Source organism: Microcebus murinus, chromosome 5, assembly GCF_040939455.1.
Source record: "Microcebus murinus isolate Inina chromosome 5, M.murinus_Inina_mat1.0, whole genome shotgun sequence".
NCBI classification, from domain to species: Eukaryota; Metazoa; Chordata; class Mammalia; order Primates; family Cheirogaleidae; genus Microcebus; species Microcebus murinus.
Genome location: NC_134108.1, coordinates 112,575,428 through 112,590,080, shown reverse-complemented (window position 1 = coordinate 112,590,080; position 14,653 = coordinate 112,575,428). Strand labels below are relative to the sequence as shown.

At 48.5% G+C, this 14,653-nt stretch overlaps 1 protein-coding gene across 7 annotated transcripts; it reads left to right on the top strand.

Moving 5' to 3' along the window:
- The first annotated feature begins 277 nt into the window (after positions 1-277).
- On the top strand, positions 278-14,609 carry ATAT1 (alpha tubulin acetyltransferase 1). Of its 7 annotated transcripts, none has more exons than XM_012736334.2 (13): positions 278-426; positions 873-933; positions 1,048-1,139; positions 1,265-1,325; positions 1,445-1,558; positions 1,696-1,797; positions 8,928-8,973; positions 9,089-9,157; positions 10,658-10,729; positions 10,935-11,178; positions 13,680-13,759; positions 13,852-13,894; positions 14,251-14,609. In XM_012736334.2, the coding sequence occupies exons 1-13, from the start codon at positions 320-322 to the stop codon at positions 14,423-14,425; spliced, it is 1,266 nt and encodes a 421-aa protein (XP_012591788.1). In that variant the 5' UTR covers positions 278-319; the 3' UTR covers positions 14,426-14,609. The 7 variants fall into 7 exon arrangements, with proteins under 7 accessions (XP_012591788.1, XP_075859665.1, XP_075859666.1 ...); XM_076003550.1 differs by having other exon boundaries at positions 13,647-13,759; positions 14,251-14,606; XM_076003551.1 differs by lacking the exon at positions 9,089-9,157 and having other exon boundaries at positions 13,647-13,759; positions 14,251-14,606.
- Positions 14,610-14,653: the final 44 nt, after the last annotated feature.

Sequence of the window (14,653 nt, the reverse complement as noted above, 5' to 3'; positions counted from 1 at the left end):
TTTCTGGGCTCCAGTGCCCCGCACAATGTTCACTCCCTGGCCGGCTTGCTGTTCGCTGAGTGGCTAAAAGGTTGGAGGCTGGGCCCAGGAAAAGTGCGTTGCCACGGCGCCCACTGCCATGGTGTGGGGGGGACGGGCGGAGTAGCGTTGCTGGGGGGACAGATGATTTGGTGAGAAGAGGGAGTCCTTAGGCAGGACGGGCTGCCAGGACGCTAGGGGCAGGGTCTGTGGGCGGGGCTGCTGGAAATAGACTCCGGAGGGCGAGGGGAGGGGCGGAAGTGACGTCGTGTGGGGTGGGTCCGGCCGCGCACAATGGGCCATGGAGTTCCCGTTCGATGTGGACGCGCTGCTCCCGGAGCGGATCACAGTGCTCGACCAGCACCTGCGGCCCCCGGCCCGCCGACCCGGAACCACAACGTCGGCTCGGTGACACCTCAAACCTGACCTATGGCCCTTTTCTCCTGGTGCCTCTCCAAACCTGGTCCAGGAACCACGCCCCCTTCTCTCACTGACTATTGACCCGTTCCTTTTGATGTTCTGGCTCACCCTTTTGGTGACCTCTGATCCTAGACCTAGTGGGGTTGATCAGTGCTTGGGTCTGCGCTTTCACCCCTTAGCCCAAAATGTCCCAGTCAAAGGATGTGGTTGACCCAGCCTTCCTGCTTCCCCACAATAACCTGAAGGCAGGAGGGAGTATACCACCTTGAAAGGTGTGACTGAAGTTTGGGTTCCAGAGGGGTGGGGTGGGAAGACTCCCAGGCAAAGGCAGAGTTGAACCTGGGTTGGAGGTGTGGCCGGGGTTCCCAGGAGTGACTGCTTAGGACGCTCTAATTCAGTGAATATCTGACTCTTTCTCTCCTCTCTTTCTAAAGTGTTGATCTGCAGCAGCAAATTATGACCATTGTAGATGAACTGGGCAAGGCTTCTGCCAAGGTATTGGGGAGTCTTTAGATGAAGTAAAGCAGGGGACCTCTGTGGGGATGGTCAATAAGGGAGGCCTGGGTTCTTTGGAGGGATATGCAGAGTCTGTCTTCATCTTCCTGGCAGGCTCAGCATCTTTCTGCTCCCATCACCAGTGCATCGAGGATGCAGAGTAACCGCCATGTTATTTATGTGCTGAAAGACACTTCAGCCCGACCGTGAGTGCCAAATGCTCTTCCATCCCATACTTAATTCCTTTCTCCCTCAGCCATTCTTGCATCTTTGACTCTGCCTCTACCAGATACCTGCCACTAGCCTGTCCTTTATTTTCCCCATCTTACAGGGCTGGAAAAGGAGCCATTATTGGTTTCCTCAAAGTTGGATACAAGAAGCTCTTTGTACTGGTGAGTGTTACTGGAAGCTGGGAGTTCGTATGCCTTGGTTCTTGAGAACCAAAGTGCTAGAGGTTAGGGAGCAGCAAAGATACCTGGGTCCTAAAAGATACTTATTGTTTACCTCTTAGGATGATCGTGAGGCTCATAATGAAGTTGAACCACTTTGCATCCTGGACTTTTACATCCATGAGACTGTGCAACGCCATGGCCATGGGCGAGAACTCTTCCAGTATATGTTGCAGGTATCACTTGTCTCTTCACTGGTCCACCCAAAAGAGGGCCCAAAGGCTCCTTTTCTCTGAGCCCTTCAGAAGCCCAGGTTCCTATTGTCATGCTCTCCCCATACCTCCTCCTACCCTGAGTCTCCTGTTCCCTGCAGAAGGAGCGAGTGGAACCACACCAACTGGCCATTGACCGACCATCACAGAAGCTGCTGAAATTCCTGAATAAGCACTACAATCTGGAGACCACAGTCCCGCAGGTTAGAGGTTCCAAAGGGTAGATTTCTGTTGCACATTCCTATTGAATTCATTTCTTTTTTTTTTTTTTTTGAGACAGAGTCTCGCTTTGTTGCCCAGGCTATAGTGACTGCCGTGGCGTCAGCCTAGCTCACAGCAACCTCAAACTCCTGGGCTCAGGCAATCCTTCTGCCTCAGCCTCCGGAGTAGCTGGGACTACAGGCATGCGCCGCTATGCCTGGCTAATTTTTTCTATATATATTAGTTGGCCAATTAATTTCTTTCTATTTATAGTAGAGACGGGGTCTCGCTCTTGCTCAGGCTGGTTTTGAACTCCTGACCAATCCGCCTGCCTCGGCATCCCAGAGTGCTAGGATTACAGGCATGAGCCACCGCGCCTGGCCTGAATTCATTTCTTATCTGGGGCAAAGAAATGGCACCTTCAAAAAGTTCCTTATTCTTCATCACACAGGTTTCATTTTATGCAACTAAGCTCTTTCTCTCATGGTACTATCTTTCATCCTACAATCATTTCTCTCTCATCTATTCCGATTCTTTAGCATAAGTTGTCTTCTATACCCTATTTTCAACCCAAACACAGCTAGCTCATTTTTCACCTCCTTGTTTTCAAGGCCTTACTCATTTAGTCAGTCAATATTTCCTAAGGGTCCAGAATAATATACATTCCCTGGCCTTAGGGAGCTTTGGTTTAATATGGGCAAAGTTGTCTTGTTTATAAATAAGTGTAGTAAAATGTTTCTCTTGTTATCCATTCATTCAACAAATATTTATTGAGCACTTGGCACTGTTCTGGGTACTAGGAATACTCTAGTCAATAAAACAAACAAAAGTCCCTGCCTTTGTGGAGCTTATATTCTAGCTGGGAAGACAGACATACATAATAAATGAAGTATGTACTATGGTTAATAATAAATGGTCTAGGCTGGGCACGGTGGCTCACGCCTGTAATCCTAGCACTCTGGGAGGCTCAGGAGTTTGAGACCAGCCTGAGCAAGAGTGAGACACTGTCTCTACTAAAAAAATAGAAAGAGGCCGGGCGCCGTGGCTCACGCCTGTAATCCTAGCACTCTGGGAGGCTGAGGCGGGCGGATTGCTCGAGGTCAGGACTTCGAAACCAGCCTGAGCCTGAGTGAGACCCCGTCTCTACTATAAATAGAAAGAAATTAATTGGCCAACTAATATATATATAGAAAAAATTAGCCGGGCATGGTGGCGCATGCCTGTAGTCCCAGCTTCTCGGGAGGCTGAGGCAGGAGGATTGCCTGAGCCCAGGAGTTTGAGGTTGCTGTGAGCTAGGCTGACGCCACGGCACTCACTCTAGCCTGGGTAACAAAAGCGAGACTCTGTCTCAAAAAAAAAAAAAAAAAGTAGAAAGAAATTAGCTGGACAACTAAAAATATATAGAAACCGGGTGTGGTGGCTCATGCCTATAATCCTAGCACTCTGGGAGGCCGAGGAGGGCAGATTGCTCGAGGTCAGGAGTTCGAAACCGGCCTGAGCAAGAGCGAGACCCCGTCTCTACTATAAATAGAAAGAAATCAATTGGCCAACTAATATATATAGAAAAAAAATTAGCCAGGCATGGTGGCGCATGCCTGTAGTCCCAGCTACTTGGAAGGCTGAGGCAGTGGGATTGCTTGAGCCCAGGAGTTTGAGGTTGCTGTGAGCTAGGCTGACGCCACGGCACTCACTCTAGCCTGGGCAACAAAGCGAGACTTTGTCTCAGGAAAAAAAAAAAAAAAGAGAGAGAGAGAGAAAGAAATTAATTGGCCAACTATAGAAAAAACCAGCTGGGCATGGTGGCGCATACCTGTAGTCCCAGCTACTCAGGAGGCTGAGGCAGAAGGATTGCTTGAGCCCAGGAATTTGAGGTTGTTGTGAGCTAGGCTGATGACATGGCACTCACTCTAGCCTGGGCAACAAAGCAAGACTCTGTCTAAAAAAAAATATATATATATATAGAGAGAGAGAGAGAAATTAGCCGGGCATGGTGGTGCATGCCTGTAGTCCCAACTACTTGGGAGGCTGAGGCAGGAGGATCGCTTGAGCCCAGGAATTTGAGGTTGCTGTGAGCTAGGCTGACGCCAGAGCACTCAAGCCCAGGCAACAGAGCAAGAGTCTGTCTCTTTTTCGTTTTTTTCTTTTTATTAATATTTATTTTTTTGCTTTACTAAACAGGGCATGTCATTATCCAAAGAGTCTATCTCAAATTTAAAAATGCTCTGGAAAAATGCGACCAGGTAAAAAGGACTTGGGAGTGCCAAGGTGGGGATGGGAGAGTGTGAGATTGCAGGTTGAAATGAGATAATCAGGGAAGGCCTCACTGAGAAGGTGTCATTTGAGCAATAATCAACAGGAAGTGAGAATAAGAGCCAGGTATTAATAATATCTGGAAGAACAGCATCCTAGATGCAGAGAATGGCTAATGCAAAGGCCGTGAGGTAGGAGTGTCCCTACAAGAGCGAATTGGCTGATGGGACTAGGGTATCATGAGTGAGGGGACAGTATGGAAGATGAGATCAGAGAAAGTAATGGGGAAAGAAGGACATTTGGGGCCTTCTAGGCTGCTGCAGAGACTTTGGCTTTTACTCTAAGTGAAGAACAAGATCACTTTGGCTATGATCCTGTTTTTTTCTAATAAGCTCAGTTTGGCTGCTGTATTGAGAACAGGCAGTAGGGGAGCAAGTGTAGAAGCAAGTAGGCTAGTTAGGAAGTGATACTCCTGATGAAAAGTGGTGGCAGCTGAGACCAAAGTGGTAGCAGTAGAGATGGTAAGGCGTGGCCAGATTTTAAACATTTTGAAAGTAAAGCAAATAAGATGTCCTGGTAGATGGCATGTGGAGAAAAAGAGTTTAGAATGACTCCAAACCCTGAGCAGCTGGAAGGATGAAGTTGCATTAGCTGACATTGTGGTAGATCAGCTTTCAGGGAAATATTAGGAATACATTTTAAGTATGTTCATTGGAGATGTCTGTGGTATGTCCAGGTTGAGGAGGTAGTTGGGCCCGTCCCTGGAGATCGGCGAGGAGGTTTGTTGTGGAGAGTTTTTAGCACACATGTGGTATTTAAAGCAACCAGGCAGGATGAGATCACCAAAGGAAGAGTATAGATAGAGAAGTGTCTCAAGGACTTGAGCCTTTGGGCCCTCTTTAAGAAATGAGGGAGTTCTTGCCTGCTGGTCCATCGAGGGAGCGGGGGTGGGGGGAGAAGTGAGAGAGGCAGGAGGAACCAGTAAATGCCACCGAGGAGTGCCTAGTGACGTAAATTAAAACCTGAAAGGTGACTTGGAAGGCCACTGAAGAAAGTGTTTCCAGGAGGAAGTAATGGTTTACTGGGTCAAACGCTGCTAATCAGTGAGCTAAGAAAAGGTTTGGGAAGTGACCATTGGATTTAGCTGCCTTAGGCCACATGTGATCTTGACCAGCAGTTTCAGTGCAGCAGTGGGTGGATGCCTGGATGGAGTGGGCTAGGAGAATGAGAAGCTCAGAACTGGAAACAGCAAGAATAAGCCACTGTTTTAAAGGTTGCTTTAAGGGGAAAAGAAATAGAGCAAAAGCTAGAGGGAGAAGTAGATCAAGAGAGAGTTGATTCTTTTTTTTTTTTTTGAAAGAGAGTCTTGCTTTGTTGCCCAGGCTAGAGTGAGTGCTGTGGCGTCAGCCTAGCTCACAGCAACCTCAAGCTCCTGGGCTCAAGCGATCCTTCTGCCTCAGCCTCCCGAGTAGCTGGGACTACAGGCATGTGCCACCATGCCCGGCTAATTTTTTTTTTTCTCTATGTATTAGTTGGCCAATTAATTTCTTTCTCTTTATAGTAGAGACGGGGTCTCGCTCTTGTTCAGGCTGGTTTCATACTCCTGACTTCGAGCAGTCCGCCCGCCACCTCGCCCGGCCAGTTGATTCTTTTCATACAGAAGAACTAACAACATAAGAATGATTCAGGAGAGGGAGAATTTGATGTCAGAGAAAGTGGGGGCAATTGCTGAAGCAATGTCATTGAGTGGGCAGGCTGGGTTGAGATTTTGTTGACAAGTTAGCCTTGCATAGGAGCTTGAATGGTTAATCTGTTGAAACACAATTTGGTAGGTGATTACAGAGGAAGCCTAAGGCCACGGTGGTGAGTGCTACCTTGGGCTGGGATTGGGAAAGAAAGGCTCAACCTATGTTTAATCTTAAAAGGCAAGTGTTTGTCAGGTGGACAAAATGGAGTGGGCTAAAGCATATTTCACATAGATGAACCAGTATAAGCAAAGGCAGGGGGGTGGTAAACCGCCTTTCAGGGCACTGTGAGCAGTGCGGTGTGGCTGGGGCGCTGGGCACGTGCTTGCTTAGGGAGGATGAGGGCGGGTCGGTAGACGTTACAGTAAGGTCAAGGCAAGAGATAGGCTGGGTCTTCCTCCCACAGTACATTTTTCCATTAAGAAGTAGCAGAAGGCCAGGCGCGGTGGCTCACACCTGTAATCCTAGCACTCTGGGAGGCCGAGGCGGGAGGATTGCTCGAGGTCAGGAGTTCGAAACCAGCCTGAGCAAGAGCAAGACCCCATCTCTACTGTAAATAGAAAGAAATTAATTGGCCAACTAATATATATAGAAAAAATTAGCCGGGCATGGTGGTGCATGCCTGTAGTCCCAGCTACTGGGGAGGCTGAGGCAGTAGGATTGCTTGAGCCCGGGAGTTTGAGGTTGCTGTGAGCTAGGCTGACGCCACGGCACTCACTCTAGCCTGGGCAGCAAAGCGAGACTCTGTCTCAAAAAAAAAAAAGAAGTAGCAGAGAGCAGTAGAAGACTCACGGTATTTAACATCAAACACATTACCCAGTTAACATGTAAGACCAGAGAAGTGTAGGGTGTAAATAATAACAAATAATGTTTCATGAGCTCTGTGTGGTTTTGTCAACTCTTTGACGTTTCTTGAACTCTGTGTGGTATATATGCATCATCTCAGTGGATCTTTGTACATCTCTTTGAGGTAGGTACTACTCTTAACCCTATTTTGGGCTTATGAAAACCATTGACTTGACCAAGTTCATGTAGCTAATAAGTGGTGGAGTCTGGATTTGAACCCATGGCCTACATTGTATTCCTGGCAGAAACACCACAGCAAGAATCAAGTCTGGAGCACCATGGCTCATATCTGTAATCCCAGCACTTTCAAGGCCAAGACAGGAGGATCACTTGAGGCCAGGAGTTCAAGACCAGTCTGGGCAACATAGCAAGATCCTGTCTCTACAAAAAATTTAAAAATTAGGCCGGGTGCGGTGTCTTACGCCTGTAATCCTAGCACTCTGGGAGGCCAAGGCGGGCCGATTGCTCAAGGTCAAGAGTTTGAAACCAGCCTGAGCAAGAGCGAGACCCCATCTCCACTATAAATAGAAAGAAATTAATTGGCCAACTAATATATATAGAAAAAATTAGGCAGGCATGGCGGCGCATGCCTGTAGTCCCAGCTACTCGGGAGGCTGAGGCAGGAGGATCGCTTGAACCCAGGAATTCAAGGCTGCAGTGAGCTATGACTGTGCCACTGCACCCCAGCCTGGGCAACAGAGCAAGACCCTGTCTCATAAATAAGTAAATATTATGAAGGCCAAATTGAATATGATCATAAATTAACTCTAAAATTAATAATAGTTACTAGTTATCAAAGCAGTATCCTGGCCTCCATCACGTTTCCCCTTGACTAGCCCCACCCATTTGAACCCTGCTGAATTAATTTTTCTCAGTATTTGTATACTTAAACTGTTAGCTTTGTTAATGTTTTGTTTTGAACATTTTGGATGTCTCATCTTTTTCTGACATTTTGTTTACCGTGACTCCATTAGCCTGAGTCCTAGGAGACTTTAAAAGCAGGGTCTGGGTTTTTTGTTTTTATTTTTTGAGATAAAATTCACCATTTTAGGCCGGGCGCGGTGGCTCACGCCTGTAATCCTAGCTCTCTGGGAGGCCGAGGCGGGCGGATTGCTCGAGGTCAGGAGTTCGAAACCAGCCTGAGCAAGAGCGAGACCCCGTCTCTACTATAAATAGAAAGAAATTAATTGGCCAACTAATATATACAAAAAATTAGCCGGGCATGGTGGCGCATGCCTGTAGTCCCAGCTACTTGGGAGGCTGAGGCAGGAGGATCCCTTGAGCCCAGGAGTTTGAGGTTGCTGTGAGCTAGGCTGACGCCACGGCACTCACTCTAGCCTGGACAACAAAGCGAGACTCTGTCTCAAAAAAAAAAAAACAAAAAAAAAACAAAAAAAAAAATTCACCATTTTAACCATTTTAACTACACTGGTTTTTAGTATATTCACAGTGTTTCCACTATCTAATACCAGAACATTTCTATCAACTGAAAAATCCCCTCTTACTCATTAAGCAGTTATACATGTTCCCCTTCTTCCTTAATTTTTTGAGACAGAGTCTTGCTCTGATGCAGTGGCGTCATTATCATTGTAGCTCACAGCAACCTCAAAGTCCTGGGTTCAAGCGTCCTCCTGCCTCAGGCTCCTGAGCAGCTGGGACTACAGGTGCAAGCCACAATGCCTGGTTAAGTTTTCTATTTTTAGTAGAGACGGGGTCTCGGTCTTGCTCAGGCTGATCTCAAACTCCTGAGCTCAAGTAATCCTTTCGCCTTGGCCTCCCAGAGTGCTAGGATTACAGGCTGAGTCACCGCGCCTGGCTGAATTTGCTTATTTTAGATAGTTCATATATGTGAAATCATACAACATGTGGTCTTTTGTTGTTCCTGGCTTCTTTCACTTAGCATATGCCTTTAGGGTTCATCCATGTTGTGGTATATATCAGTACTTCATTCCCTTTTATGGCTGAATAATATTCCATTTTATGGGTATACTGCATTTTGTTCATCCAGTTATAATACCATATTTTTACCATACTTTTTCTATGTTTAGATATATAAATATTTGTCTTTGTGTTACAGCTGCCTACAGTATTCAGTGTAGTAACGTGCTGTACAGGCTTGTAGCCCAGGAGCAATAGGCTAAAACCATATAGCCTAGGTGTGTAGTAAGCTAGCCCATCTAGGTTTCTGGGAGTACACTCTAGGATGTTCCCACAATGGCCTAACACCACATTTCTGAGAACATATCCCCGTCATTAAGTGATGCAGGATTGTATTTTGTTTCATCTTCTAGGTGAACAACTTTGTGATCTTTGAAGGCTTCTTTGCCCATCAACATCGTAAGTTTTTTTACCTTGCACTGATTGTGCAATTGAAGTGAGGGGAAGGAAAGAGGTGGACTTTTGGTCCCACTGGCCCCCTCACTGAGGGGCACGACCGCTTCCTTCCTCACAGGGCCCCCTGCTCCCTCTCTGAGGGCAACTCGACATTCCGGTGCTGCTGCGGCCGAGCCCGCGCCCGCTGGTAAAGTCACCCGGACGGGCTGGAGCTGCATTCCTGCTGCACTGCCCTGCTGACTGGTTGCTCTAGAGGCCCCAGGAGTGCAGGGCTACCAGTGAATTCTGGAAAATTCTAAGGCAGCACAAGTCTCCAGCAGTAGTACTTGTTTGCCTTTGCCCTCATGGGAGCTCGGGGGATTTTATACTTGGCAAGACTTTCAGTAAGCACGCCACGCTCGTTAGGGCCTGTCTGACAGCCGAGGTCCACAGAGCCTCTTGATAGTTCAGTTCCATCAAGATAGGCCAGAGTCACGTTCCTTTTTAATTCCCGAGTTTTCTGTCAACCGTGAGGGACAGGCAAGTACAGACAGCCCTTCCATTTGCATGTCATAGCATAGTGACATGAATGGCCCAAAGTTTAAATATTAGTTTTAGAAGATAACACTCGGAATTTATAAAACTTCCAACAAAATGATGAACTTGATTTGGGGAAACCAAACCTAGAAAGCACTAAAATGCTGCTCAGGTTCCCCATCCCACACCCTCTCACACACACACACTCACACACACTCCTCCCCCCGAGTCTGAGCCCTACTCTTCCTCTTCCTCACTGCAGTCACCTCACAGAGGTGGAGTGGCACAGAGCCCCTCCTGAGCTGGCTTTTGGGCTAGCTTCAGCTTTCCCTGTGGTAGGAAAGGGGGTCATTGGCCACCACCCAAAGAACAGTCTGTTCCAGTTACTGGCATCACCATGTCAGGCTTGGAGAGGCCCTTTGCGTCCACAACTCGCTTGGTTTCCAGGCCTCTCCCGGCCAGCTCCCGCCGACCTGCAGACCTGCAGGGGCGGGGGGCGGCGGGCACTGTGGGTGAAGCAGGTGCGCCGGGGAGGGAGAAACTCTGGCGAGGGAAAGAGGGCGAGCAAGTGGAGAAGTGGGGACAGGGGGGTATGCCGGCCTCCCATTTATTCTAGCAGCCCTTTTTCAGATGTCCACATTTTCTCCTCACCCTTTTTTTTTTTAACCTAATCAAACTTCAGTCTCTTCCCATCTTTGCAGAGGAAGGAGAGGTTCTGCCCCACCACAGCCTCCCCTAACCTCTCCAGAGCAATTCCTGCTTAACCAAGGGCTTTGTCCATCTCATCTTGAGGAACCCGGGGTCCTCGTTGGCCCGGCTGGGACCCTTGCACTGCCCCAGAACCCCAGGGGGGCCTGACAGCACGCACTGACAGTAAGACCTCACACCCCTGGCTGCCCTCCTTGCCTTCCCAGGCCCCAGAGTCTCCCCTTGGATCTCTCTCCCATAACTCTGTGTTTGGCCTGCTCCTTCTGACTCTCCTCAAAAGTGCTCCAGCATTCCCCCCACGGCCCCTTTTGGTGTGCTGGCATTGCCATGGCGCTGCTTCGACCATGGCAGGAACTGTGGTGTCAGTGAGCAGAGGTTTGGGGTCGTGGGGGTAGCGGCTGGGAGGAGGGGTGCAAAGTATGTCTCCTAATGCTTGCCTTGCCTGCGTCCCCTCCCCCACTAGCTCCACCAAGGAAGCTGCCACCCAAGAGAGCAGAGGGAGACATCAAGCCATACTCCTCTAGTGATCGAGAATGTAAGAAGGGCTGGGGTAGGGTGAATGGGTGTGGGGACCTTAACTCAAAGGAGGAGAATGCTTGGGGGGATGCAGGGCAAGGATTCCTTCTCTCCAAAGGCTGATTTCTCTTTTTGCTACCCCAATCTTTGCTGTCATGACTCTATCTCTTCCTTCCTTCTCCATCTTCTTCTTCTCTGTCTTGCTCTTCATTCTCTCTCCCCAGTTCTGAAAGTAGCTGTGGAGCCTCCTTGGCCCCTAAATAGAGCCCCTCGTCGTGCCACCCCTCCAGCTCACCCACCCCCTCGCTCCAGCAGCCTGGGAAACTCACCAGAACGGGGTCCCCTCCGCCCCTTCGTGCCAGAGCAGGAGCTGCTGCGTTCCCTTCGCCTCTGCCCCCCACACCCCACTGCCCGCCTTCTGCTGGCTGCTGACCCTGGGGGCAGCTCAGCCCAACGTCGCCGCACCAGGTAATGGGGTGGAGGGTTAGGGAGCCTCAGGTGTGTCAGAGAGGATGTTAGAAATGGCAAATGGCAATTTGAATCCATCAGAGATGTGGATGGCAACAGCAAGATAGTGGATGGAGGAGTCCTGAACCCTTTCAAGAAAAATATTCATGGATGTGATCTGGAAAGAAATTACAGTGAAGGAGCAGAACAAAACTTTATATGGAGCCTAGGGACCCTAGTTTTAATGTGAGATTAGAGTGGAAGGACAGGAAGAACACAGCGATCCACTGGGTGGGGGATGTGCCTTCTAAGACTGGGGAAGTCTTGGCTTAACATTTGCTAGGGGAAGTGTCTCTGACAGTTTGTTAGTGCCTTGTGAACCAAGAGCCCATCTCAGCAGCAGGGAGTGGGCATCTCCTTTCTTTCTTTCCCTGGCTTTCTTCTCACCTCTGACTTCTCTGTTTTTCTCTCTCCCCCATTTTCCCTCTCCCTTCCTCCCATCCATAACATCCTTCCACAGCTCCCTTCCCCGCTCTGATGAGAGTCGATACTGACTGCCACCTCTCCCCTCTCTACGAGACCCCCCTTCCTGAGAACCTCAGATCCCTTCTTCTATTGCATTCTTTAGGACCCAGTGGAAACTAACAGAGCTCATAGGATTCCCTCTTCCCCCTTTTTTGGACAACTGGGTTGTCAGGGTCCCAAATGGCCTAACACTTTGTAGCTTTTCTTACCACAAAATCACCCCTCCTCACTTAACTTGGGCTCTGAATACTCTCCCCACAGACAGCCTGATCCGTTGCCAGCCCCCTTGGTTGGGTGGCTCATACTAATTTTCTAGAGAAGCATTCTTGCTTGCTGTCACTCTAGAATACCATGGAAGGTCCAAGGGCTTCCTCTGCGAGGGCAACCTTTTAAGGAGTCTCATCCATGAAATAAACCCCATGTTTCCCCTACAGTGTCTGCTGGTGGCTCGAATGCTGCTTTGTGCTGCCTGCCACATTTGCCGTTTGAGCCTGCTAATGCCAGCAACGAGTGAGCTCTGCTTCAGAGCAGTCCAGTTACGTAGGACAGGGACTTACCAGCTCCCCAAAGGGATCCACTCAACGTTGCCAGACTCTTAATTTCCACTTGTTTTGTGTGTCAGGGAACCCCAAATCGATGCTTCTTTGGGATCTCTAAAGGAGACTGGCTGACACCACCACTTCCTCCAGATCCAGAGTCTCCGAGGCACTTTGTTTTTTGGCAGTAGATCCCAGCAAAAACCCCAGGACCACTCTTAGCCATTTTTCAGAAAATGAGTCAAGGATCTATTAGATCCTAGAATCCCTTCTCACACCCGTCCTTCCCTGGAAGTTAGATGCTAATATATTTGTGTCTTGAGACTGTCTTGAGATGGGAGACCATGCTTCCGAATCTGGCCTTTCTCTCTTCTTTCCTCTGTAGCAAGAACCTCCTTCCCTGCTCCATGCCCAGGGTGTAGCTAGATGTTCCCCCTTCCTACCCTCTGACCGTATGGTAGATCAGGTACCCTACTGTATTCCCTCAAACCCTTGGGAGCCGGATCTCCCCCCACCCCCAACTCACTCCTCCATATTCTTCCACTTAGTGTTGTCTGAATAAAGTGTGAATTCTTTTGTGTTTTCTAAATTGACATTTTCAATGGGGAAAAAAAAAGAACTACACACAAAAAAACCACCTTAAGGTGTCAGCCTCATTTATGCATTACCCTGTATTTTCCTGGGATCTCAGGACTAATATCCATCTCATTTTCTTCACTTCTGAGGTCTGCAGATCTTTTACCAAGGAGCCTCAGAGCTCCCCTTCCAGGATCTGGTTTCTGGCCATCCCCATCTTCATTGCTGGTTCTTCTGTGGAGTCTTGGGTCTCCTCTTATGTAGTTGCTGTATCCCTCTGTCTAGGCTTCTCTACCTACTCCCCATTCCCTCCAAGAACCTCTAGTTCTCCCTAGTGACTTCTACCCTTTACCCCAGGCCAGCCCCTTTCTGAGGTCAGTTGTCAAGACTGACCAACATCTCTGGATTCCTCTTCCCAGTATGTGATTTCCTGATGTGTGTCCCACTTCACCCTTGGATCTCTCTCCCCTACCTCCACTGAGAGTCCAACACAGTCTGGCACCCTGTTCCTGAGGCTACTTTCCTTTTCCTCCTAAATTCAGCCTTGTAACTCCCTATATCCCTCTGGTCTGAGGTATCTTATACTTGAGGTAACCATGTTTTCTGAGCCAAATATCAGGGTACCTGGTCCTACAAATTCTTTTTTGCCTATATATGACTCTGTTCTTAAGATTTGGGTCACATTTAGCCATACATTGAACACCTTACCTCATCCAGAAAGAATAAAGCAACAAATCAGGACTGCTCCAGAAAATCTTCGGGTATATAATGAGCTCCTTGTCCCCTTCTCTCTGTTCCTGCCCTGTTCCTCTCCTCTGATTCCTCCATACTCACCCATCTTTCATCCTGTAGCCTCTTCCCCATCATCTCCCATTTCTTCTACAGGGGGACTCCCCCAGGGCTGGTGGCCCAAAGGTGCTGCTACAGCCGCCATGGGGGGTTGAATTCCTCATCTCCCAGTGCAGGTAAGTATTCACTCCTCCTTCCCCTCAAATCAAATAGGCCACATTCACTGTCTCCTCCAGCCTTCCCATGAACATGCCTGGTATTTCCATAGGCAACCAAGATTCGAAGCAGGGGGAACAGGAAACAGAGAATAGGTGAGGTCTAAACCCCTTCCTTAACAGCCTCCCACCACCTTGACTTCTTTCCTAACATCAGTCTCAGCCACTTCCTCCTCCTCCTCCTAAATCTTGCTCTATGAACTGGACACCAGCTCCTCCCATAAATCCTTCTACCTAACATTCTGCAAGCCTCTTTCCCCATAGGGTCAGCTCTGGTACTTCCTTTGGCATTCTCTGAGGGGTTTTAAATTTGGGTATAGCACGAATGGTTCCACCTCATATCATCATGTGTCCTCTACATTAAAACTTGGCATCTAAGACTTTGAAGAGTCTTCAATCTTAATTCCCACTTTAGTGCCCTGTAACCCACTCTCCATCTCCCCACTTACCAGGTCTGCCAGTGCGGATCAGGTCATGTCACAGGATGGGTCTAGAGAGAAGCCCACGTGCACAGTTCCTCCACAGTCCCAGGCCCCACCAGCCCAGTCCTGGTCAGTGGGTGGGGACATGTTCAACGCCAGGTTCATTCGAAACCTGCACGAACGTCGCAGCACCAGGCCTTGGTGACCACAACCCCTTCTCACACCTTCAAAGTCAGTATTATTTCTCCCCCACCACAGGAAAGTGTCAAAGTCCAACCCTCACAATGGATGGGTTCATTCATTCATTCATTCAACAGGCTTTCTTATCAGCTTCAAATCATTTGTATCTTACTTTTAGCCAGCCCAATAAAAGTATTTATTTTTATCACGAGAGCTATTGAAAAGTTCGACTGTCATTATTTCAATTCCACCC